The sequence below is a fragment of the Panthera onca genome, chromosome B4 (genome assembly GCF_046562875.1).
Source record: "Panthera onca isolate mPanOnc1 chromosome B4, mPanOnc1 haplotype 2, whole genome shotgun sequence".
NCBI lineage: Eukaryota > Metazoa > Chordata > Mammalia > Carnivora > Felidae > Panthera > Panthera onca.
In genome coordinates this window covers 61,993,560-62,021,548 of record NC_138345.1, presented here as the reverse complement: position 1 = coordinate 62,021,548, position 27,989 = coordinate 61,993,560, and the positions used below count along the sequence as shown (strand labels likewise).

Genomic DNA, 27,989 nt, shown 5'->3' with positions numbered 1-27,989 from the left:
TGTGTCCATTTTTAAAGTCGGGGGCTTAAATTATCCCCTCTGGTTGGTAAATTCCTTGATTCTTGTTTATTTCTTTACGCTTGACTGCACCCAGTTCATTGAAAAGACTCAAATGTTGCTTGTTAAATTGAAATGAATTACTGTAAGAACAGTAACAGAACCATGAATGGGAGCTAAATTCCTGAAATCCTTTGGTTACCAGCTCTTTTGTGTTGGTGGGATGAAAGACAGAGGATAACTACTAAAAGTAGAAGGAACAAAGTGTTCCCTTGGGTCCTCTGCATTGACTGCAAACGTGGCTGGAAAGGATCAGCATAGAACCTTCGCTTTCGCTTTCGTAATAATGACAAAACCGGAGGACAGAGGAAATGTTGCAAATGGGTCCTCAGTGGACACCAGCTCTTCTGAAAGTTTCTTTTGCTGATGTGAGACATTCACTAAAGGTAAGAAAAAAAACAGGTGGAACAAAAATGAGCGAAGAAAAGAAATTTTAAAAATTTCACTGAAGATCCACCAATAAGGAACTTCATATAATTATTTTAGGTTCTAAGAGTTTATCATATTCCTTCTCATATATATTTTATTTAATGGCACAGGAGTGAGAAGGTAAAAAGCAAGTAATTACCTGCCATATATGAAAACTCAAGCAGAGGACTGCTGTGTTTCCATTTTCTGAAACCTTTTCTTGACAAAGGCAGGACACTTCTGTGGTCACTGGAAGATCACAGCTGAGAGGCGATCTAACCATTTCAAACTGATAACAAAGCTACACATTTCTCTTGGAAAATGTAGGAGTGTTCTATTGATTCGATGTTACACAGACAAGTATTTCTCTCTCTTAATTTGTTTTAAACACAAGAGATTATTCCATTTATGGCAATAGTTACTGACAGCCCAGAGGCAAGAGAGAAACTCTGCAAATCCGAAATGAGAAAATCAGCAGAAAGAAGACAAGAGACATTTTCTGGATTCAATAATCTCCTTGGGTAGGACATCTGTAGGCAGACACTACAACTCTGTTTTTATTAGAAGCAGGAATTGAACAAGGGGTGGGGGTGGGGGCATGACATTTATGTTATGCTTTTGAAACAATGTAGATGTCCTGAACTTGGATTTCTATAATCAACTTTGTTACCCACATGACCTGACTTTGGAGATATCCACAGGGGATTCAGTTTCTACTTCCCAGGGGAACGTGGAAAGTCATAATATCTTTAATAATCATAAGAGTCTTTGATTATTAAAGTTAATAATACTGACTGGAGCACCAGGGGTCCAAAGCAGAAAAGAGCTTACAACATTTTTGGGAGAAATTTTGGAATGCTGTGTAAGAGCAAATCAACAGATTCTGCAAGTTAGCTCTTGAACAAGAAAGACTTATCAAGAAAGGATATAATCTAAGTTGAAAACAGTTAAACACAAATAAGTGCAACTAAACTAAGGCAGAAGCTATCATGAAAATTTACAAAATGTTAAGATATTGCTAGTTCACGAATAACTCTCATAAGATATAAAGGATTAACATAGAAGTTTTTATTACCTCAGCAAGGACCATTTCTACAGGACCATAAAGCAGTATGGTGTAGCAGTGTGGTTATTGAACTTTGGCATGCAGCTGGGTTAACTAGAAAGTTGTTTAAAAAAACAGAAAACAAAGCCCTAGGTGTCCTGAACCTGGAGATTCTAACTCAGTTCTGAGTTGAAGCTTGTGTGTCTGTACTTTGAAAAAGTTCTCCAGTGAGTCTGATATACACTGTAGGTAAGAGCCCCTGGCATACTAGAAAGATCTCAGGCTCTTTGGAGTCAGGAAGGCCTGGGTTTGAATCCTACTGCTGCCATTTATTAGCTGTGTGACTGAGGCAAGTTACTCACTTCTTGGGGCCTCAGTGTTTTTATTTGCATATTCATCTAAAATGCTAATTGTTAAACTCTCTGTGTTCTCAGAGAACTAATGATTCAGCATATATTCTGCTATTCTTAAAAGCAATTTTGCATTAAAAATTTTTAATTCACTTTGCATAAAAATCTATGATAAACACCAAAGATGACACAGTGGTCAGTCTATCATCTTGTTGTTTTATGTCCCCAAGGTAATTTTCACAGAATTCCTTGAGAATAAGTACGCGGACCAAAGAGGAGGTAGGGCGGCTAGGAAGATGGAAACCAATCTTTTTTTTTTTTTTTTTTTTTGCTTTTTTTTTTTTTTAAAGTTTATTTATTTATTTTGAGAGAGAGACAGAGATAGAGTGAGTGGGGGAAGGGCAGAGAGGGAGGGAGAAAGAGAATCCCAAGTAGGCTCCACACTGACAGTGCAGGGCTCAAACTCATGAACCATGAGATCAAGACATGAGCCAAAACCAAGAGTGGAACGATTAACCGACTGAGCCAGCCAGGCGCTCCGATGGAAACAAATCTTAAAATTACTTCCACTCTCTACAGAATTGGTGGCATCTCTGCATTCTCCAGGCTACCGGATGGGTAAAGTGGTGATACTAATCCAGAGGTGGCCATGGTTTTCCCTTCCTAATGAAGTGGTCATCATTGGGAAGTATAATGCCTGGAGAGCAAGGCTTACTGCCAAGACAACCAGGGCTTGGAGGATGCAGTTTCTTGGGGAGGCAATGCAATGTGGTGGGGAAGGTGTAAGCTTTACAGGTAAGAGAACAGTGTTTAAAATCTTTGTTACTTCCTTGGGATTTCCTTAGATAGGCGACAACCTTTCTTGGATTAGTTTGTCATCTGTGAAGTAGCAAGAAAGCATTCCACAGAGTTGTGTGAGGGTCAGATAGGGTCAGGAAAGTCAGATGCCTAGCATAGTACTTACTACTTCAGTTCTTGATAATAGGAAAACTCCTTTTCCACATATACAATAATACTCAGTTTTCAAAAGCTGCTAATCAGACGGGTGTGTGTGTGTGTGTGTGTGTGTGTGTGTGTGTGTGTGTATTTGCTAGGTCATCAAAGGTTTCTGATTATACCATGTGATCCGGATACCTCTGCAAACTGAATGTATTCCAGAGTCAAGTTGAATCTTGTGGCTTGATGACTTTTTGAGTGAAATGAGTATGGGCAATATGAAGCTTTTAAGAAGAGACCTGATATCACTGGAAGAAATTGAAAAAGAAGGAAAGAAGTTGGATGTGTGAAATCATGCCAGAGATCGAATTACCTAGTAAATTGTATTGCAAAAGAAAATAAGAGATTGGGAAAATAAATTGCTTCTGGTACTGTTATTATATCCCCAGGACTAAATCAATTTCTTTAATTTTTTTTTTTCTTAAGAGAAAGGAAATGACCCACAGGGGGTTGGCTTAACATGCTTCAACTAATCTGAGTTGAGTAACTGTCAGACTGAAGGCCATTTACACTCTTTTAAAACTGTGTATTTGTTAATCATGGGAAATTTAAATTCCTGGCAAGATTATATTCTAATTGTCCTAAGTTCATAGAATCCTCTTGCTTTTTGTGGGATGGTTTCTCAGGAAAAATAAAATCTAGTAACGGAACAAAACTGGCTTTGGGAATTTAAAATACAAACTTCTGTTTCCAATTGCCTTTGCCTTATATAGAGATTTAACAGAACCATTAATGCCAATCAGAAATTCATTTTTGAAAGTTGGGAACAAGCAGATCTTACACAGGGTAGCCTTGAACCAAGCATGAAAACGCCTTTTTTCCTCATGAAAAAGTCTTTGAAAATTAACAAGGAACTTCTACGTAAAATGAAATGAACACTTCTGTTGAGTGTTTCTTAATACTTAACAACGTCAGATTGTTGACTTTTCTTTTGCAGGTGTTACTTGATTCAAAGTTAATTTGTTTAAATGCATTATTTTTCCTCTCAAGGATTATTTTGTCTAATGCCTTCTAGAAACTACCAAACAGTGACAGTTTGTGAAAGGAGTCAATAAACTATTTCATAAAATGTAACGCTCTCCCATTGTCTTAAACCTGGTTAGTTCTGTGAACTGAGAGCCCAGTGTGTGACCTTGTATGATACATTAACCACAGCTCTCCAGGGTATTTCAGAGTTGATTTATCTCATGGGCAAATAAGGTCTTATTGAGTAATTCACATTTTTCCAGAGAAGTTGACTTGAAGTATCCAGTGCAACCTGCCAAGCCCTACCTTTGTTTAAAAATCCACTTCGTAGTGACATTGTACAAGATAGTCCCGCCCTGGAAACCTTGAGTTTTGCCTGGTCTTCTCGGAGGATTAAAAAACCCAGCATCTAAACCCAGCATAATGTTACTGATTATGTTCAGATGATTCTACACCCAGCATAATCTCATGGCAACCTTTCCCTTTTTTGATTACTATAGTTTAATAGGAGAAGCCCAAACTTTCTACGGATTCTCTCAATAAAACATTTTTTAGATACTAACCTCTCAATCACTCTTAATTAACTACCTCTTAATATAATTCAACTACCTGGGGTTTTATTTTTCAAATACGGACATTGTCTCCTTGATGTTTTCTTAAACAGTTGTTAGGAATAGATTACAACCAATTTAAGACCCTAAATTGGTATAAGTAGGGCATGATTGTTGTAAAAAGGAACACATCTTTAAGACACTAAAGACCCTCAAAACACATTTCTTGGAACTTGATAACTGAATGAGTTATTGGCAACCCATTACCTGCTGTAGTGGGGAAAAGCCATGTCTTGTTAAGCAAAGCCATATTCAAGATAGCAAAATAGATAAAATATCAATTTCTCTATCTAAAATTGTTTTTGCTACAGTGAAAAGCTGGTTCGTTGAAAAATGAATACATTTTTCATAAGTAAGAACTAAGCGGCCAGCATGGGAGCCCTGGGGACCCATGATTTGAACAGCACGGGTCTGTGATGAGCATATTCACATTTCAGCACATGGTATCTGGCTTTTTTTCCTTAGATGTTTCTCAGATTTTATGAAATAAACTAGAAGATTAAAAAATAATAATGCTAGAATCATATTTCTAATACAAATCAAATCAAATTATTTAATTTTGATAAACAGTTTCAAAACTCACAATCAACTGAACTTATATCTGATGACCTAGTTTTGGAAATTCATGGTTGCCTTGCTGCCTTGCTTATTGGCTTTTTTAAAAAGTGGGTGTTTCCTCCCCCACTATAAATGTGAAACATGTTCATTGTTACTGTATTTGCAAGACTTTGGGAAAATATTCCTGCTCTCATTTGTTCACTATGAAAGAGGATGCTTTCTGCCTTACCATAAAAGTAAACATGCTCATGATGACTGTAATTTGAAAAGTTGGAAGTTCCAAAAAATAGAATTAACTCAAGATCCTACCCGCATTTAAGGACGTTTGTTGAGGTGATACTGAATATGGTTTTGCATAACTTTTTTTGCACTCAATATATGAGAAGTGTTTTCTCATGTCATTTAATAGTTTATAAAATATGACCTTTAATGCCTACATACTAGTCTAACAAATGTATGTATTGTTTATATTATCATTCCTCGACTGTGGAACATTCAGATTGATTCTAGTTTTTGCTACTATAAATCATACTACAATAATATATTGGTACAATATTTGTGTGTCTCTGGTTGTTTTCTTAGAGTGCCAGCTTAATTGTCTTTGTGAGAAAGTCTTCAAGAATCTGCTATCAATTCAGATATCTGTCCCTCTATTGATATAGAGCACTTCCCTTAAGTGCTCTGAAAATACTTCAGAAACTTAGTTATATATAAGAAAACTGGTCTGTTCTGATTCATGAGCCCCACTTCCATGTGGCCAAAGGATGAAAAACAACCTTTTTTCCAAAGCATTTCCCACTTAATTGTCTCCCTCTGAAAGCACGGAATCAGGAAGCGAGAGGTGGTATCTGTCCATACAATGAAAGGAAAGAAATGAATCAGATGCATGAATTTTGATAGATACAACAGATGTTCTCTTGACTGTATTTCCTGGGGACATAGTGGGAATCAAAGGCAAACTGATAACACTTTAATTTATTATGTCTTAAAGAAAAACTTCCATGGGCACCTGAGTGGCTCAGTCATTTGAATGTCCAACTCTTGATTTTAGTCTGGGTCATTAACCCAAGGTCATGGGATTGAGCCCTGGGTGGGGCTCTGCGCTATGCATGGAGCCTACTCAAGATTCATTCTCTCTCTCTCTCTCTTTCTCTCTCTCCTTCTCCCCAACTCAGGCTCTTTCTCTAAAAAAAAAAAAAAAAAAATTAAGAAAAGACATACTTCCAAGCCTAACTTACCTGATATGACATAACATACCTTTATCTACCTTTTAAGAATACCATTGTACTTTGAGGGGCGCCTGGGTGGCTCAGTCAGTTAGGTCCCTGACTTCGGCTCAGGTCATGTCTCAACAGTTCGTGAGTCCGAGCCCCACGTCAGGCTCTGTGCTGACAGCTCACAGCCTGGAGCCTGCTTCGGATTCTGTGTCTCCCTCTCTCTGCCCACCCCCGTTTGCTCTCTGTCTCTCAAAACTGAATAAACATTAAAAAATTAAAAAAAAAGAATACCGTTGTACTTTGAGATGAATTAGAATTCATACATTGCTATGTATGAATTAAGAGAAATATTGCTTAAAAATGATACCAGGCCTCACTTAGGAATAAGGTATGATTGCATTTAAAGCACCCTGTCTATGTCAAAATAAAGTTAAGTGACAGAATAGAAACTGGGTCTTGATTTGTGGATGATATTTAATAAATACTTGCAGAATCAGAGGCCTATCAGAAGAAACACTAACCCAGATAGTAAAGTTCTTCTGAGTAAAAACCAGGAGCAAGAGTGGCCATACAATAGGACTAAAGTTTGGCCTGGACTCAGACAAGACCACTGAGAAACTAGAATGCATTAAACTTGTTCATTCAACAAATTTGGTTGATTACCTACCAAGTGGACAGTGATAACACATGAGAGTAATGACAATGGAAATGTCTTAGACTTAAAATTTAGAGGGAAAAGTTGGGGTAATAAATGTGTTAAATGTGTAATAAATGTGTTTTGGCTAATCCAATACACTTGAGAAAATGGTGTATTATCTGCCAAACGTAAGACTCTTTTACTCCTACTGGATTTGACATTAGGAGATCATAAAAGCAGACAGAATTATTAGGAAATCAAAGGTTTATGGGCATATTCCCTGAAGTATAACCCTATCTTGGAAAGTTGATTGTGGCAGCCACATATTTGGAATAACCAACTTGCACCTTCCCCCCAAATTCTAACCAAATAGAAGAAAACTAGAATTCATATGGAATATTCTCACTTTTAAAATATGATGCTACAAAAATGTTAAACTACATTATTCCCCTTTTAGGTAGAAGCCCCAGATCTGTCCATTCTGCATGCTTCTATCTGACCACGTACATCAAAAATTTATGAAAGAATAATGAATGCCTTTGCTACAAAACCAGAAATAGCTAGAAACTTAAGAAGACTTTTCCATGTGCCAATCTCTTGAGCATTTTGATGCTACAGTAATTGTTTCCTTTTAAAACACTCATTTATACATATCTTCAGTAGTTTCACATTACAACAGCAAAGGCTTCTTTAGGGAGAGGACAAAACTTTAATTAAGAAAAGAAAAATATTTTTATTCTGAGGGTGACTTTAGGAGAATGTGTGAAGACAGTCTTAGCAAAGGGGTGGGTATGTGAGCCTGACTGTTTACAGAAAGCTAACTTTGTATGCTGGACTTGATACTACTGGGACTATCTTGAAAGATATGGAGACCAGTTTTTAAAAATTTCAACTGGGGGCGACTGGGTGGCTCAGTCGGTTAAGCGGCCAACTTCGGCTCAGGTCATGATCTCGCGGTCCGTGAGTTCGAGCCCCGCATCAGGCTCTGTGCTGACAGCTCAGAGCCTGGAGCCTGTTTCAGATTCTGTGTCTCCCTCTCTCTGACCCTCCCCCGTTCATGCTCTGTCTCTCTGTCTCAAAAATAAATAAATGTAAAAATTTCAACTGGAAGACATCTATGGGACTAGAAATGGAGACTTCTAAGCATTCAGGGATTCAGCAAATGGCTGCTGGTTGGTTTTTTCTTGGTTTTAAATGACAACTAACCTCCAGTTATCTCTGCATTGGAGATGACCAATTGATGGCTATGTTTTAGATCAGTGAATGTCAAAAGCTGATTATTTTATGCTTTACATTAACAAAACCCATACAGAAATTCTACTTCACCTTTTTAACCCACAAGTCAGCTTTGGTTTCTCTGCACCTTAATTGAATTGTGATTGATTACACTCCCAATTCAAGATCCTCCCCAAGATTATTCAGAATTCTCAGGTGGCTAATTTTTCATTGTTGTTTCTGCTCTTGCTTTTTCTCTCAGTGATGCAGTAAGATTATTTTATAAAAACATATTTTGCCTAACACATTTAGGTATTCTGTATCAGAATGCATTTTGCTGATCCTCTATTCCATGAGTTGGCAGAGTTCTTCCGTAAGGGGAAAATGTAGTATGATTTCTGTTTCAATTACTCAACTAAATTCATTGCAATCACAGATCCCACAATTAATTTCCCATCTTCATCAGCTGAGTGCTGTTTTATTACCATTATTTAAAATAGCGGAATCATCCAGCTTTCAGAAGACAAAAAAAGGCCTTCAACTGGAGTGTCATCCCCTAAAAGATAAAGCTCAAGCTTCCATATTTGAATAGTAATATTAAAAACTAATAATTGCCAAGTTCTTATCCTGGTCCAGGCACTATTCTAAGTGTCTTTCCTGTATTAGCTCACTGACATCTCACAACAGTGTAGAAGACAATAGCTATTAGTATCCTTATTTGGGTTACTCAGGCTCAGTTATGTAAAGGCACACTGCTTGGTGGGGAGAGGACACCAACTCAGGTCTGTGTGACTCCTGAGACCAGGCTCTTCTCAGGATGCTTGCTTCCTAATATCCATTCTTCTGGGTCTTGAGAAGTACCTAAATTATCATTCAGATGTTCTCCATTCTCCATGTAGCCACTGTGCCTCAGGAGAAGATGGTCTCACCCTAGCCCCGGGGAAAGACTTATCTAAGTGAACTCTTACCCTCTGCTCAGTGGTTAGCTTAGATCTGGAGTTTCTGAATAAATCAGTATATGTCATACCACATGTGATAGGGGTTGGTCCAGAAATGGACATATAACCTACCCTAGGCTGGTAAGATATAAGGGGAAATACGAGGTTTTCAAGAAAAGAGGTTTCATCAATCTTGAAAGAGAGTTTCAGGGGGAGCCAGCCTCTCTTTATCCAAAGGCTGTCATATATATGTATATGTATATGTATATGTATATGTATATGTATATGTATATGTATACACACACACACACACACACACGAATCTTGCAATGATAACAACCATCTTATTCATAACTGGAATAAAACTAGGACAAAATGGCAGAGCTGAGAGATTCACAGACCAAGGTGGCCAGAGCTCCAGCCCACTGCCCATGACTGTGGTCCTGGAGTTTCCCATTGTATAATCAATATATCATCTTTGTTTTCTAAGCTGGTTTCAATCGAGTTTTCTTCCAACTGAAAGTGAGCTAACTAATACAATTGTGTGTAGTCTTTCAGAATCTGGCCTGAAATAGCATACCTTTCTAGTTCTTAAAAACTCACTTGTTTGGGGCTAAGCAAGTCACCCAGAGGTTCTCAAATATACCATACCAGCCATCCATTTGCAGGTGTGGTTCTTCCCGCTTAGACTGCCCTTTGGTTTCCTCTCTCTGGAGAACTCGTGTTGCATTGTAATCATGTTTTACATGACTATCTCCATCACTTGACTTGGCCGTGTCATTTTTGTCTTCATATCCTTAGTGCCTAGCATACGTGTGACACATAAGCAAGCACTTCAGTAAGTGTAGAGTTAATTAAAATGAGGGGCAGCATGAAAATCTTAATCACAGCATGGTCCTTCCATACAAGACACTCAGTCATCTAAATAAATGCTGTCTAAAACTCTGGGATTATAGAAATGTTCTATACCTGTACAGTAAAGCAGCCAGCAGCACACGTAGCTATTGAGCACTGAAATATGGCTACTATGACTGAAAACTGAATTTTAAAGTTCACTATTGTAATTAATTTGAATTTAAATAGCCACATACTCTAAGTCAAAACAAAAAACAAAACAAAAAAATTAATATAATCTGGAAGGGGTTTTTTTTGTGCAAAAGGAGTGTATTCACATATTTTAAAAATGTAATCTTAAGGTTTGTCTTTCTTTTGAATTTTTAGTTTCAAAATGAATATGAGCCATAATACCTTATATGTCACAGTCAGTAATAAGGATTGGGCTGTCCCTTCCCTGAACACAGCATTCTTGACAGCCAATCAGCAAGAGCATCCTCATATTCTGAGGCAAGAATTCATGATTTTTGTAGTGGAAACTTTTCAGTTTTTGAATGCCCAGAAATAAAATAAAGCACATCACTTTTCCCCCCATGGAAAATCTTTTTGTAGGTATCAAATTCCACATAGCCAAGAAAATGGGTCTTTGCATAACTAAAGCCTGTTTTCTTTAACATTTATTTAGTTTTGGGAGACAGAGAGAGATAGAGTGTGAGCAAGGGAGGGGCAGAGACAGAGAGAGACACACAGTCTGAAGCAAGCTCCAGGCTCTGAGCTGTTAGCACAGAGCCCGACATGGGGCTTGAACTCACAAACTGCAAGATCATGCCCTGAGCCAGAGTCAGACATTTACCCAACTGAGCCACCCAGGCACCCCTCCAAAGGCTTGTTTCAATAAGTGATGGAATCTGTTCTTTTTCGCAATTAACGTTTCTGTTATAAATGATAACATAGAAGATGCCTTAAAAAATAATCATAGTGTATAAGCTTCTCCAGATTCTTTAGATATCCAAGGAATTCAATAAATAAAAGTACTAAAAAAAGAAAAGAAGCCCCACAAAATGGTCATGCAGACATGGTGTTTTACCACAGATATTAAGTTGATCAGCCATTTAATGCACAACAGATTTCTTTCCTCCCATAATTCACTTAGGTAAAATTTATGGAGAAAAGAAATCTATACAATAAACCCTAATTAGCATAACAGTAAAAAGTGAGGTCACAGGGGATAGTGGTTAAAACTATACCATACCTAATGATGTCAGACTTGGATTTGAATCCAGAAAGACTTGAGTAGGGGAGAGAGATAGAGTGAGGTGGATAGACAGACAGACCACTCTCGGGTGAGCAAGATATTATTACCCTACTTACAAATAAGGAAACCAAGGCTCATAGATACAAGTATATATCTTGCCCACCGTCACACAGCTATTAATTGTTAGTGCTGAGGTTCAAACCCAGATCAGTCTGCCTTGTGAAGCCTATGCTTTTCAAGCACTATCTGATGATAACAGACAGTTCCCAGGTGATATTGATCCTGCTGGTCTGGAAACCACATTTTGAGAACCACTATATATAAAGGTCAATAGCAGGCAATAAATAGCCCAAGAGTGGGAACAAGTGTGGAGATTTGCAAGTCAGTTTCACAGATAAGTTATATACAGTACAATCAAGATCTCCAGGACAAAAGTAATATTGTTGTGTCATTGAAAAGAACAGTAGGTAAAGACTGTGCTGACCACAAGACTCTGCCACAGTATTTATCTAGAGATCTATTCTCTGGCTACAAAGCTAAAAAGGCATGTCTGCTATGTGAGAAAAACAAACTCCATTAGGGATATATAAGTGAACAAAGCTGTCTGAAGAGGGATCTAGATTTCAGCTTTATGCCACCTTATCCTTTTAGTCTTAAGACCCACTAGCTACAAAGCAGGCAGTGTTGGGCAGAGGCAAGTGTGTTGCCTCAGGGGCCAGACTGAGATCTAGAGTCTGACTCTCATTTACCACCTGGGTGACCTCTGGTAAGTTAACACTCCAGGCCTGTGTTCCCATCCATAAAATCTGTAAAATGAAAATTGAGGATATGAATCATTCTTTTTTCAACAGGCTGTTGCAAAAATCAATGAGGTAAGGCACAAAAAAGCCTTTGAATGGTGCCTGCCATGTACTAGGTGCATAAGTACTTAATACTAAGTACATAAGTACTAACTACATAACTGTCAGCTACTATTATTTGTCCCACTGCTGAGTCAAGCCATGAGAAACAGGAGAGGCTTTCCTGATTCTCTTGATGATCATTTGTACCAAAATCTCATCCAGGTACCTGCAGATAAATGTGATCATCGGGGTTCCTGAGTGTCTGTAATGTGCTGTGCTAACAGATACTGCCTCCGTTAGACGGGAGCATTCCTACACATGGGAAAGGAGGCTTTTTATAAAAGAAAACAAAAAAACAACAACAAGAAAAACACCTTATTTAAATTTTCCTTTTGCCAACCCTAAATGACCCTGTATATTTCAAAGGGGCCTCTGAACCAGACACATGCCTTTTTTTTTTTTTTTTTTTTTTTTTCATTTAATTCCTGTGGCAATCCTGGGAAGTCCTTGTCTCTGTTCCTATGTTGAACACCGCAAACCGGAGCTTACGAGGTAAAGTGACAATAAACTGATAAGCCAGAATTTGAGCTAAGATATGCTTGAGACCAAAGCCAATACTACCTTCAGATTTATAAAACATGGGAGGATACGTATAATCTTTTATTTAAGGAGTGAGGGGGTCTGATACGCAAATGCTCATTTATGTATGTAATATTTCATGTTCCATGTTTTCCCCTTAGAAGAACCTATGGAATAATACAAATACCAAGTTACCATAGATAAGTATGTAACACCTAAACCTTGTGGAGTGTGGACAACTGCCAAGTATTATCGCATGGCTACTTACTAATCATACCTGTTCAGAATAGAATAGAATATCCAAAACTTGGCGGGGGGGGGAACTACCTTGAATTTAGAAGTAGGAAAGGGTTCTGTTGAACTTTGACAGATTTTGAGGTTGGAGAGTCCACTCTGGGGATTTTAGCATTTTTGATTCTTACTCAGTAATTTCCAGAGCATAGAGTATCTGCTCACCTGCCCTGGACAGAGCCTATGCCCTCTTTCTTCTCCTACAGGAAAACACCACAGATTTCTATGAGCACCTGATTGCCATCTTGTCTCCTCTCCTCTACCTGCCCAGGCATCCTGGCCCCCCCACTTGCAATCTGGGGCTGTCAGGGAATACTGTAGTGAGTCATCTTGCCCCAAGGCTCTTCCCCTAAGGCATACCTTACTATTTAGGATCTGGAAAACCCTCTGCTGCGTAGTCTGGCCAGCCTTGGTCCTCACAAGGATGTAAACGACTTTCAGGTCTGGGCTGGTGCGAAACAGCTTCTCCATCAACACTTTGCCCATGAAGCCTGTGGCCCCAGTGATGAGAATGGACTTGCCACCATAGAAAGCTGCAATCATGGACATGATTCTTCTCTTTGTCTTTTATAGCTATGGAAAGAGGTTCCTGAAAAGGAAAGGAAATAACAAAATGTTACATTCTCAGAAGCTCAAAAATGCAGTCATTTAAAATGTTTCTGATGCTTCCAGGAGTTTTGAATGTAGAAAAAGGCCCAAGTGAGGACATCATGGTTTATTGACAAATGATTCATTTCAATCGAGATTTATTGAGATCACTTTATTAAATGCCAGACTTTATGCCAGGAATTGTGGGCAAAAAATGAGTGAGACATGGTTCTTGCCCTCAATAAATTGTTCTTATTCAAACGGAGGCCAACACCTAAATACATCATTAAATATAATACGTGAGTGCTAAAACAAAGGGGGTCACAGAGGCGGGGTGTACAGCAGGATCTGGAAATTGCAGAAAGGCCCGCCTGAATAGGTGGTGATGCATGAGGTAAAACTGGAAGGCAGAGAAGGGCTGGGGTAAAGGTGTCCCAGTCCAAAAGCAAAAGCAAAGGTACAAGCTATAGATTGTGTTATATGGAGGAAATAAAAGGAGTTCAGGGTTACGAGAATGTAAATGATAAGGCTAGGAGTGGCCCCAGAGCCTGTGAAAATTAAGCTGAGAACAGCCATCACATTTTTTGAAACTTATGATGGAATTACTATTACAGTGGCAGTTTTATTTACAGAAAATATTGGAACAAATAGCTTTTGGTCTCACTTGAACTAACAGGCCTTTGCCTACCTAGCCATTTCTGAATAAATATGCTTTTCTCTTCCTTGAGCTAAAAAGGGGCCCCATGCCTCCCTTTCCCTGTATGGTAGCTATTCTTAGGGTTGAAACGTGGCAAGAGACAAAGGGCAGAGAAGCTCGAACAAGTGAAGCCACAGACCAGGGACTTTGTTAACCCTGAAGTGGCTCCAGGTGATCTATTGTCCGTTTCCGGCCGTTGCCAGGAACACAGAGAAGGAGCAAATCTGGTAGGGGGAAGCCACATGCGGCATTTGGATCCTGGGCCTCCTGGAAAAGGCACCATATGCTGTAGGCATGCAACGTGAAGTGTTTTGTCTTTAAGCCCGGGTTTAAAACTGTCCATTGGAAGCAGTGGTGGAGAGCTTTGAATGAAACAGTGCTGTGGTGTGGGTGCAGACTTCCTTTCTGTCATTGTCACGGACGGCCATCTGTAGCCACTCCCCGGCAATCTGCTGGATGGGGTTGGGTTGATCTTGCAAAACACAAGCCCAGGGACTGGCCCTAACATCAGAGCTCGTGAAGAAGACAAAAACAGGCAGAAGAGTCAGCACCCTGCCTTGTCAAGTCCAGTCAGGATTACTCTGCCAGTAACTCCTCAACGAACTCCTTAACTTCTCATAGTCATAACTTACAAATTGTAATTATAGACATAGTTTATACTGTAAGGAATTTGAGGCTGTTCTTGGGCAGAGCTCTTTGCCTTTGGAGGATTCATTCACTCATGAATTCACTCAACAAGTAATTTTCAGGACCTATCATGCCGGCATCTGTGCAAAGTTCCAAAGATTAAGAGATGAATAAGGCAAACAGACCCTTGCATTCCCTTTAGCAGAAGAGGCCAGCAACACAAAAGTAAGTAAATATGCAAACAAGATAATTATAGACTGTTACAAATGCAAATAAAATAGGGATCGGTGACAGAAATCACACCCAATCATCAACACTATTCACTTTAGGAAATCTGGATTTCAAATCATGTTAGCTATATCCCCTGAGTCCCTATTTAAACCCCTCTTATTGAAGGCTGATGTGAAAAATACTATTTTGAAGAACACATTTGGATTTGGTGCAAAATAGCAATCATAATTTTGGTCATGTTCAATAATGCTATTTGTGCTGCAATGTATCCAATGATTTTCTCAAGATTTTATCACTTGGGAAAAGTATTGATGAGTTTTGTCTTGCCTGCCTTGAAACTCAGGAAAGTGCTGTAACCAAGTCCGGAAGGCAGTATGACATCCTAGTTTAGTGCACAGGTTCTAAGCAAGACCATCTGAAATCAAATCCCAGTTCTACCACTTATTAGCTCTGTGACCTCAGGCAAATTATGAATTTCTCTCTGCTATAGTTTGCTCATCAGTAAATGGAGATAACAAAAGCATCCACTTAATAATGCTGTGGTAAGAATTATATGAGTGAATACATTAAAACTGTTAGCAATCAGGGGCGCCTGGGTGGCTCAGTCAGTAAAGCGTCTGACTTCAGCTCAGGTCATGATCTCTCATTCGTGAGTTTGAGCCTCACATTGGGCTCTGTGCTGACAGCTCAGAGCCTGGAGCCTGCTTCAGATTCTGTGAATCCCCCTCTCTCTGCTCCTCCCTAACTTGCACTTTGCCCCTCTCTCTCTCTCAAAAATAAAGATAAACATTAAAATTTTTTTTTTAACTCTCAGCAATCAAAACAGTATTCTATTGGCACAAAGTAGACACCTAGATCAGAATAGACAGCCCAGAAATAAATCCACATTTATATGGCCAATTAATCTTTGACAAAGAAGACAAGAACATACAATGGAGAAAAGACAGTCTCTTCAGCAAATGATGCTGGGTAAACGGGACAGCCATATGCACAAGAATGAAACTGGACCTCTTTCTTATACCATTCACAAAAATAAACTCAAAATTCATTAAAGACCTAAATGTGACACCTTGAGCCATAAACTAGAAGAAAACATGGGTGGTAATTTCTTTGGCATTGGCCATAGAAACATTTTTCTTGATATGTTTCCTCAGGCAAGGGAAACAAAAGTAAAAATAAACTATTGGGACTATACCAAAATAAAAAAGCTTTTGCATAGCAAAGGAAACCATCAAAAGATATTTAATTGGAGGCAACCTACTTAATTGGAGAAGATATTTGCAAATGATATAGCCAATAAGGGCTTAATATCTAAAATATATAGAGAACCCATACAAGTATACATCAAAACATCCCAAATAATCTGATTAAAAATGGGCCGAGAACCCAAACAGACCTTTTCCCAAAGAATACATTCACATGGCCGACAGACACATGAAGGGATGCTCAACATCACTCATCCTCAGGGAAATACAAATCAAGACCACAGTGAGATAGCACCTTACACTTGTCAGAATGGGTAGAATCAAAAAGACAAGAAATAACAAGTGTTGTGAGGATGTGGAGAAAATGGACTCCTTGTGCACTCTTGGTGGAAATGTAATTTGGTGCAGTCACTGTGGAAAACAGTATAAAGATTTCTCAAAACATTAAAAATAAAATTACTATATGATCCAGTAATTCCACTATTAGGTATTTACCCAAAGAAAACAAAAACACCAATCTGAAGAGATACATGCCTCCCTATATTTACTGAAGCCTTACTCGGCATTACAATAGCCAAGATACGGAAGTAACCTAAGTGTCCATCAACAGATGAATGAACACAGAAGAGGTGGTATAGACACACAATGGAATATTACTCAGCCATAAAAAGAATGAAATGTTGCCATTTGCAACAACATGGATGGACCTAGAGGATATAATGCTAAGTGAAATAAGTCAGACAGTGAAAAACAAATAGCGTATGATCTCACTAATGTATGGAATTTAAGAAACAAAGCAAACAAAGAAGGAAAAAAAGACAAGCAAAAAACCAGCCTCTTAAATACAGAGAACAAACTGATGGTTGCCAGAGGGTGGGTGGGTGGGAAGAAGGATGAAATAAACAAAGGGGATTAAGAGTACTCTTATCATGATGAGCACTAAGCCATGTACAGAATTGGTGAATTATTTATTATATTGTATATCTGAAATGAATATAACATTGTATGTTAATAATGTCAATAAAAAAAGAAAGCTCTTAGTTTCCTATAGTATATACTAAGTATTAGCTATTAATACAGTCACTGTATTATATGTTTTTCCTCTTAATAACTTCTGGTTTTTCCTTTTGACATTTATTTTAAGTACTCTGTATTATGCATTTAAATATTCTCTTTTGGAAATAAGAGGTGATTTACAACTCAATCAACCATCCAGCCAAGTAAACTGTTTTCCCCAAATGCAACTCTACTTGATGATGACCCTTGCCAATTCCTTTTTATATAAAAATGTTTTGGAATCATACCCCTTTAGTATATTAGGCATAAATGAGCTTGGTTGGCAGGGAAATACAGAAGAGAAACTGAGTTTGGATAGGGTTACTTTCCATGCAAATATACTATTAAGATATAAAAAAACATGTTTTTAATGTTTATTTATTTTTAAGAAAGAGAGAGAGACAGAGCTTGAGCAGGGGAGGGGCAGAGAGAGGGAGACACAGAATCTGAAGCAGGCTCCAGGCTCTGAGCTGTCAGTACAGTGTCCCATGTGGGGCTCAAACTCATGAACCAAGAAATCATGACCTGAGCCAAAGTCAGACACTTAACTGACTGAGCCACGCAGGTGCCCCATTACTGTCCACATATTTTGATCCCAGACACAGTTTTGTAGCATGTGATAAAAAATTTCGGGAAGCAGGTAATATATTTCTAATGAGCCCATTTCTTATAGAACAAAGGAAGGGTTGATGTGTCCCCAAAGAACGGAATTTGCCTGCTCTGTCTGGAGTCCAACTACTTCTCAAATACAACCCAAACCATGGCAGAGAACACTGAGTTCTCCGACAGGAAAACAAAACATAAAACAGTATTTCCTGGCACTCCTTACCCAATTGTCAAGGGCAGGTGGCAGAGGAGTGTGGCCAAGACTCTGATCAAGACAAGCGATTCTGAAAAATGTCAGGGAATTCCTCATCCTCTGATCAAAGCTGTATCAGAGATGTTTCCTCTACTTCTTGCTTCCACTCCCAATATATGGCTTAACACTGGCCCCAGAAACTCCTATGTGAAATTTGGCTCCCTGAATTCTATTCCGGGTATTAAACTTGCAAGGTCCAGGGACTGTTAACCCTGAATATAATTCATTAAAATAATTAACTCTTTTAAAAATTAAAATAACCTTACATTCAGTAATGGATGATATGCAACTCTTCAAGGAGTAATACGTTTAGGACAGCTGACCAGGTAATGGTTTGCCTTTCATATCTTCTGATTGCCAGTGCAGAGAGCAAAGGACAATTTCTTGTCCCTCATGCTCGTGATATGGCTTGTGGGAAGCCTAAGCCACTTTGACAACTTTCAGAATCATCCTGTATAATGTAGGATGTATGACACTTGAATGATAAATGAGGGAGCCTATGAAAATCAGCCAGTGCATGTTTGTTGAACACGTACTACGTGCCTGATACTGGGTAGGCACTGGGAATAGCAGTGAATAGGCTGTAGGCAGCTTAGATTCTTCCTTTCTATTCTGGAGCTTTCTCCTTAAGATCATTTCCCATGGTCATGAGTAGAAATAGCTAGTTTTTACTATCCTTTTGGTAGTAAAATGAGGCTGTTCTCATTTCTAGAGAACAGATGTGAAAATCCTGAATCATAATTGTTGTGCCAAGTTAGATACATTTTTGCTGGTTTCAGCATATGGGAATTATTCTTTGAATGGTTCTTCTGGAAAATAAAAAAAATTAAGATTCAGAAATGTAAGGGAGACAAGTTTGCCCAAATTTCTTGATAGTCCTTCAGAAAAAAAACATTAAAAAAACCCAACAAGGTTCTTTGCCTCTCAGGAATCTTACATAACCAAGGTTTCTTAGTCTTGGCACTATAAACATTTAAAGATGAATAAATGTTTGGGGGAGGGGGCTGTCCGGTACAATGTAAAGTCTTTACTTGCATCCTTGGCCTCTATTCACTAGATGGTAATAACCTCACTCTTCCTCAGCCAGGTATGTCTAGACTTCGCTAAATGGGCTCTCGGGAAAAATTGCCTCTTCTTCAGAGAATCATTGTTCTTGGACCTTCTTCAATTCTCATTTTATAATATGCAGCACATCATACTAAAAAATCAAGATTCAAGGCTTAAATTTCTGCTTGTGAAGCTAAGCACAAATAAGATCCACTGCTACCCCCATTTTACCTATATTAAATCCTTCATGGCTAAGTATATTTACCCAAGCGAATTACATGCATGGCAAATTCTGATAGTACTCAAAGTGAAGATGAAGGAAGATTTCTTCAGAGAAAGATTACCCCCTTTTTATTTAACCAAATTTCTTCTGGTCTCTGTGCTTTAAGTTAGACTATGAACCCCACATTTCATATAGATTGAGCCTCTCAATTTTATCCATCTAAACTGATTATGGGCAAACTTTGGAAAGAATAGCAATTGGGCCAACAGGAGATCAGCCAAGGAAAGCCATTTAGTATTGGTTACTGTATATTAATAATTCTATAAATAATTGAGTCAATCTCATCTATAGATAATTCTGTTACTCTTTGTGAAAATTCAGACATGATGTGTATTAAGATATATCTCATGTAGGCAAATGGAGTGTCAGTTGGCAATGAGCCTGGTAATATGGGCTGATCTATTGAAGAAAATTGATGCTATTTTGTAAAACTCAGTAAATGAAAGTTGTTCTGCTTCATCAAAATTGAACGGTTGAAATTCTTTCAATAAATGTGTTGAATTAATCACATAAATGCATTTACAAAATATTATTCAATGAAAAAAAGGAGACCACAAACTTGTGAAGCATCATTAATGTCCATTACAGACCCCTGTGGGAAAGAATGGGGGGATGTGTGGGTGAAATCAATGACAGTAGCTGTATAATAGTGTGATAGGATTAAAGGGAAAGAGTCTCTTTTCATGTCTGTAATTTCTTTCCATGATTTTAAATGGTAATTTAATAATATATACTTTGAAAAAGTTCCCAGAAAGTCATGGCAGCTGGTATTTTTATAGGCTCTTCTTTTGCTGTGGGCACTAAAGGTACAAAGAAATTTGCAAAACAAGCCTCCTTAGTTTATTTTCTTTTTCTTTTTTTTTAGAGAGAGAGAGAGAGAGAGTACAATCTGGGGAGAGGGGCAGAGGAAGAGAGAGAGTATTAAGCAGGCTCCACGCTCAGCACAGAACCCCTTGAGGGGCTCAATCCCATGACCCTGGGGTCTTGACCTATGCCAAAATCAAGAGTCAGATGCTCAACTGACTGAGCTACCCAGGTGCCCCCAAACCTCATTTGTTTAAAATGTGTTTAAATATTTTTTAAAATGTAGCTAAAATTACATTAAACACTATTTATGGCCTGAATTATGTCCTCTCCAAATGCATAAGTTCAAACTCTAACACCTACTGTGATGGCATTTGGATATAAGGTGTTTGGGCTACATGGGATCATCAGGGTGGGGCCCTAATTTGACAGGACTGGCATCCTAATAAGAAGAGGAAGAGACACCAAAGAACAGTCTCTCCTTAAACATTAGGCACCAAAGAAAGGCCATGTAAGTAGGTACAGAGAAGGGAGTTGTCTACAAGCCAAGAAGAGAGCTCCCACCAGAAACTGAATTTGCTTGCACCTCAATTATGGACTTATAGCCTCCAAAACTATAAGAAATACATGTCTGTTAAAGCCACCCAGTTTGTGGTATTTTATTATAGTAGCTCGAGCAGCCTAATGCATACACAAACACACATGAACAGAGAGATGAACATTTTTGGATAAGTAAAATAACTTGACAATAATTCCTATCAACCTTACTCCAATTATGGAGTAGACCTTTTTAGTGAAGCAAATGCATCTGTCTCATTTTCCCATCTTTGGGGATAGAGGCAGGCTATTGATTTGTGGCATTTACATGTTTGTGAAAATATGGACAGGCCTTTTACAATAAACTATAGAGACGTCATTAATCCAAGCCTTAAGAGTCTGTATAGAAGTCACATATCTGCTTTCAAGTACTTAGTAGGAAAAAAAGAGTTTTCATCAGAATTCTTTCTTTTTTATTTATCTTTAGTCTCCACAATTCAGCAATAAACTTAGATACCTTTCACTGTGGGCTTGTTATATAAAGTCTTTCCACGAGAACTTTTAAGTTCTTGATGGGGACATACTAACCCCCAGGGGTATTGTGGGCAACTGTTGGGGGCACAGCCTCACTAATCACATTAGCAATGAGCCATAGTCAGGAAAAACCAATTTGGAAAGAGTTCTGAAGGGGGAAGGACAGTCCAGGCTGGCTTTAGAAACACAAAATTTACTAATCACCTTAACACATTCTTCTTAGTTTCCTTGTGCTTAGCTCATTAGTAAGTGTTCCAAAAAGCCCTCTAAACTTAACAAAGATGAAAAAGGAAAAATATGACCTAAACTCATCATTTCATCATAATTGATTAAATAGGTGTGTAGACTGCCTACAATATGAGACCTACTGGGTTAGGTGTGAATAATTAAAATGTAAACATTCTTCCTAAATGGTAAAGCATTATAAAAATGCATAGCACCATTATTATTGCTTATAGGTAAGTCAAACAATAGGCAACATGTGAATATTCTAAAATGGTATCAAGAGTCACAATCAAATGGAAATCCTGATGCTTCCTATTTTGTCTTGATTAATTATAAATTGGTCAGGTTGTAAATAAAAGAATAGTTGATCTATCAACACAATGACCAAAGGAACCCAACTGAATGGATAGTAAGCTAACCTACTTTTTCATGCTCTGCTTAGAACTAAAGACTATTTTTTTAAAGATGACATGACATAGATTATCTATCTATCCATCCATCAACAGACAGAGGAAGACAAAAATAGAGATAGAGAGGGAGGAGAGAAATAAGTGGGAGGGGAGAGAGACAGAGAGGGAGAGAGAGAGAGAGGAAGGAAGGGAGGGAGGGAGGGAGATGGGGAGAAAAATGTGTGTGTGGGAGTGGGGAGGGAATTTTAAGAAACTGTCTCATGAGATTATGGAAGCTTGGTAAATCCAAAATCTGCAGGCTGGAGACTCAAGGAAGAGTTGCAGTTTAAGACCAAAGGTAGAATTCTTTCTTGGGGGAAGTCGGTCTTTGTTCAATTGAGTCCTTCAAGTAATTGCATGAGGCTCACTCACACTATGGAGGGTAATCTGCTTTACCCAAAGTCCATTGGTTTACATGCTAATCTCATTCAAATACGCTTTCATAGAAATATCTAGAATAATGTTTGACCAATATCTGGGCACTTGGTCTAGCCAGGTTGACATATAAAATTAAACATCATAAGTCCACCCTTGTTGACTTGGCACCCACGCAAATCTCCTTAAACCATAATTTCCAAAATAATGACAATAGCAAACTTATACTTCTGCCCAACATTATATAACTATCCTGCATACAACTAAAACATACTAACTCTTTCCCCAGAAGAGGATGCAAAGTCTTTGGGTAATATTTACTCTTCTTTCTGATATCCTATAACTTAAAATACTATGACATAAAGTTGAAATCAGTTAAATACTAAGATACAAAATTAATATATCTTATTTCACATAAGAGGATTAGATAGTGAGGAAAACATTTGTTTTACACAGACACACAAATGTATTCATAACAAAACAACAAAAATAATCATGACAACTATAGTCATCATTTCTGTAACTAGTCACATGGTATTTGTAACTACATTTCAGTTGGCAGTTCAGTGGGCCAGGATTCTTTACCTGGTGGGCATGACCCAAGCCTTCATTCCTGAAGCGTCTGGGTCATCATCAGTCCTCTCTGAATTGGGTCATTGTAGTTTTTCATTGACCTTGATCACAGGGCATTATATCCTCCAATCAGTTTTCTAGGTGTGTAGGATGGTTTAGTGTTGGTCTGGCTGTATTTCATGGACACGAGACACACAAAAAACTTCCATGCTGTTCGGCCATCTTGGCTCCTCAATCACAGGGCATTATAATGCTAAGAGATGCCCTGAGGGATCGCCTATATTTCAGACACACTCTTCCTTACCTCCAATGTGTTTCCTCTTGGTAGTTATGATCAATACTCCCCCAGCCAGCACAGAGACTCCCCTCTTTGCTTGTTGATTCAGAGGCATGAGATATTCAAAGTGGCCAGACAGCAGGCTTAACTTCCAGTTCAATTGAATCATTGTTCTGTCCCCTGGTAGGACCTTTCTTCCCTTTGGAACTAAGATTTTTAAGCCAGCAGAACACAGGGTCATGGGGAGAGGGAGAAAATTTTTGATAGTGGGTCATTGGGGTAATAGTGAGTGGTGACACTCTCATTTCTGCCCCTTAACTCATGAACCTGTGAATCTTGGCTATGGGAGAAAATAGCATGATCTATTAGATGCTGATTCAGAGCATATACAGCCTTCTGGAGAATTTTGCCCCTGTCCTTCAAGGTACTGCCACATAACTGGCACTATAAATGAGTCTTCTAAAGACCATTACACCATTCTGTCAAGTCAGCTGCTTCGGGATGGTGATGAACATGATAAGACCAGTGAATTCTATGAGCATGAACCCATCGCCACACTTCATTTGTTCTGAATTGAGTTCCTTGATCAGAAGCAATGCTGTATGGAATACCATGATGGTGGGTAGGCATTCTATAAGTCTGTTCATGGTAGTTTTGGTGGAAGTATTACATGCAGGGAAGGCAAATCCACATCCTTTATTTCAGCAAGAACAAAACACCGACCCATGATAGAAGTAGTCCATTGTAATCAATCTGCTTCTAGGTAGCTGGCTTATCACCTGGGGACTCAGTGTTGGTCTCCTTTTCTGGCAAACTGGGCACTCACCAGTGTATTTGTGGATGAGTCAGCCTTGGCGAGCACAAGTCTGTGTTACTGAGCCCACACATAACCTTCATCCCTGCCACTATGACCACTTTGTTTATGAGTCTATTGGGGGATAAAGGGGTAGCTGTGTATTCACAGGAATAGGTCATCCTATCCATTTGATTATTAATATCTTCCTTGGCCAAGGCCACTCTTTGGTAAACATTTATGTGGTGCACAGATATCTTCACATTTTGGCTCATTCCACATACCTTTTCCCCAGACTTCTTTGTTGTCAATGTTCTTTCGTGTTCTAATCATGTTCTTTTGAGTTCCTGACCATCCAGACAAACCATTGGCCATAGGTCATAAATCAGTATACAGTTATACATCTGGCCATTTTTCCTTCCAAGCAAAGTGAATAACCAGGTTCACTGCTTGACATTCTGTTCACTGAGAGGATTTCCCTTCACCACTATCCTTTGGGGATGTCCCAGAGAGAAGCAATTGTTCACTTTGGGTGGTACCTACATCTCTCTCTTCTTCTGTCAACTGATTATAAGGAATTCCTCACAAGGTCATAGATGCAGGCTGAGAGAAAAAAGGTAGTATAGCACTAGTGGGGACCATGGGCATTTGGGCCACTTCTTCATGGGTCTACTTGTGTCTTCAGGGCTTTCTTGGGCCTGATCAGATATGTAAAACTTGTATTTGATGATGATGTGCATGCCCAGCTTTATGGCTTGGTGGGTCAGATGAGATCCAGTTCGTGATGGGCAGCTCAAGTTGCATGATAAGTTAGTGGTATGGTTAGGTGTTCAGTTTCCACTAAGGCCAGTAGTAGGCCTAAAGCTGATTCTTAAAAGGAACGTAGTTATCCATAAAGGATGGCAGGGCTTTACTCTCAATCCTAAGAGTCTGTGCTATGACTCACCAGTAGAGGCCTGCTGAAGGCTCCCAACAGCATCCTTATCTGCCATTGCCACTTCAAAGACTATTGGATCTGCTGGATTATATGCCTCAAGTGGCAGAGTGGCTTGCACAGCAACATGGACCTGTTGTAGAGCCTTCTCTTATTCTGGGATCCATCAAAAAATGGCGGCTTTTGGGGTTACTCGCTAAATGGGCCAGAATAACATACCCAAACAAGGATAATGTTGCCTCCAAAACCCAAAGAGGCTCAGTAGGGCATCATATCTCTTGTTTGGTTGTAGGAGGGACCGGATGCAACAACTTATCCTTTATCTTAGAAGGGATATTTCAATGTGCCCTACACCACTGGCCCCCTAAACCCCCCCAGAGATAGAAGATTCCTGAATTTTTGTTGGACTTTACCAATAAAATTTTTGTCAGTTACCACCCTCTGGTAACGATATCTTACAAATAAGTCTATGGTACTTGCTACTTCTTGCTCACTAGGTCCAATCATCATAATGCCATCAATGTAATGGATCAAAATGATAGCTTATGGAAGGGAAAGGTCATTAAGATTCCTGCAAATTAAATTATGGCATAGGGCTGCAGAGTTGATATATCCCTGAGATAGGACAGTGAAGATGTCTTGCTGGCCTTGCCAGCTGAAAGCAAATTGCTCTGTTTTTTTTTTTTATTAACATGTATGAAGAGCAAAGCATTTGCCAGATCTGTAGCTACATACCAGATACCAGGAGATGTGTTAATTTTCTCAAGCAATGAATCCACATCTGGTATAACAGCTGCAATCAATGAGTCACCACTGTGTTAAGCTTATGATAATCCATAGTCACTCTACAAAATTTATCTGTCTTCTACACAGGTCAAATAGTCAAGTTGAATGGGAATGTGGTAAGAATCACCACCTTGGCACCTTTCAAATCTTTGATGGTGGCACTCATCTCTGCAATCCCTCCAGTAATGAGGTATTTCTTTTGGTCTACCATGTTACTAGGTAGAGGCAGTTCTAGAGGCTTCCACTTGGCCTTTCTTGCTCCACAAGAAAGGGATTCTGCGGGGATTCTGTCACCTACTGGGTATATCTATTTCAATTATGACTTTCTGAACTGAGGAAAAATGGGTACAGACACCTACTGAGCCCAGTGCGAGATGGTTCTAACATAAAACTCCCCTGATCACCTGATATCCATAAGCTCCTATTCTGACTGATGGACTACAGGGGCATTTTGGGTTTCCTAGAATTAGTGTCAGTTCAGAGCCACTGTCCGGTAGTCCCCAAAAGTTCTTATTATTTTCTTTTTCCCCAGCATACAGTTAACCTGGTTAAAGACTGTAGGTCCCTTTGGGGATGGCAGGGAAAAAGATTAACAAAATGCATTTTTAGTAATATACAGTTGTCCTGTTTCAAGGGGGCCTGGCTTCCCCCTTCATTCTGCATCTGTAAATTGGCTTGCATCTGGGAATTGATTCAGAGGTCATAACTCTGTTTTAATGATTCAAGTTAGACTTCTGTTCAAGTTGACCTAGAACTTTTCTGCTTATACAGATCAAGCAAGAATTTAGTAGGCTTCCCATATATTTCACTTCTAGGAACACCATGATCAACCAGTCAATGCCCTAGCACTCTATAAGTCAGATTATAATCTGATTTATGCTTCATCCTGCTGTCCATTATGGAACCATGACCACCTTGACTTTGGCAATGGAGGGTCAACACTTGACTCCAGCCATGCGAGGATCTTCAGCGCATTTAGGTTTTCCAATTTAGTGACAGCAGTCCTCACTGTAAGTTCTGGACTACAGAGAAGAATAACCACTTAGGTCTTCAAGGATCCTGGGACTACCCTCACAAATTTATTTCTGTGGTCCAGCCAAATTGACACATAAAATGAACCATCATAATCATTAATATTTTCTGCTAACACATTCACCATATGCAAGACTTCTCCCACAAATTTTAATGAACAAAATCCTTGCTTGATGTCTTGGTAGCTGAACATAAAATACAGAGACAGGAGGAAGTTTTAGTTATTTGGAATTATTTCCTTTGTCTGTTTTTCAACCAAAGTATTCATTACTGGTAAACTCTTCTATCTCTGAACTGTCTCAGCTTAAGTACAGCAACAAAAAATTATGTGAGGTGTAATAGAGGCACAGTGAGAAGAACACTGATGTAGGAATTAGCAGCAGAGCAGAGTTCATTTCTAGGACTCGTTTTTTTTTCTCTTCTGTGAAAAAATATTCTATCTACTTCACAGAGCAGTTTTAATTATCAAATAAAGTAATAAATGAGAGAGATTATTATTCCAAGTGTCATCTGACCAGAACAGAATGATGTTTCCCTTGTTCTGGATGTTATATACTATACAATTAATGCTACTTTGACTCTGAATCCAAATACCTTGTGCTTATTTATTAATAGATATTCAGGGTACACCTTTTCACCCTAATTAGGTAGTAAAACACTTGCCAGAGATGTATTTTATATTGTATTATTGCTTACATGCCAACTAGCCCAATACTATGCAATGAAAAGTGGCTTGATAAATATTGTTAAATCAGTGAATGAAGGAGTCAGAACTGAAGAACCGATTCATTTAATCAATGAACAAAAAATCAGGGGGTGTTTCACAAAGTGTAGTGGGTATTTGAATCATCTGGAAAGCTGGCTAAAATGGCTCTTTCACCAGACCCCATTTTCTGAGATTCTGATTTAGAAAGCTGGGGCAGGGCCCAAGTAGATGCATTTTAATGAGTACCCCACTGATTCAGATATAAGTGGTAACAGAAATGCAAGTATAGGGGATTTAATTGTGTTCTGATTCCAGATCATATTTTGTACCTTGGTCCCCATGTTTAATGTAAGCCTATGTTGTCCCTATGACTTTTTTTTTTTTACTTAAAACAATACATAAAATAATCTGCTTACTTACGAATTCTCATTTCTGACAATAATAGAATGTGGCTAACACAGGACACTGCAGAGCATGGCTTCAGTCCAGCCTAAGCCTCAGTCTGAACTTCCAGGACCTCCCATTTGCATGAAGGTAATTTTGATTGAGAGACTTTGTACATTATTTACTGC

At 38.7% G+C, this 27,989-nt stretch overlaps 1 protein-coding gene and 1 long non-coding RNA gene across 4 annotated transcripts in view; one reads left to right on the top strand and one right to left on the bottom strand.

Moving 5' to 3' along the window:
* FAR2 (fatty acyl-CoA reductase 2) overlaps positions 1 to 27,989 on the bottom strand; it is a 153,081-nt gene that overhangs the window by 35,250 nt on the left and 89,842 nt on the right. For both annotated transcript variants that reach the window (XM_060658028.3, XM_060658026.3), the window contains one exon: positions 13,160 to 13,388. In XM_060658028.3, the coding sequence (XP_060514011.1) occupies positions 13,160 to 13,348 (189 nt within the window). In that variant the 5' untranslated portion in view covers positions 13,349 to 13,388. The remainder of the gene's footprint in view (positions 1 to 13,159; positions 13,389 to 27,989) is intronic.
* LOC132694565 (uncharacterized) lies at positions 46 to 27,946 on the top strand. 2 transcript variants are annotated; one of them, XR_009617368.3, is made up of 3 exons: positions 46 to 443; positions 25,767 to 25,869; positions 27,863 to 27,946. It is a non-coding gene; the product is annotated as an uncharacterized LOC132694565 (long non-coding RNA). The 2 variants fall into 2 exon arrangements; XR_009617369.3 differs by lacking the exon at positions 46 to 443 and adding an exon at positions 12,386 to 12,481.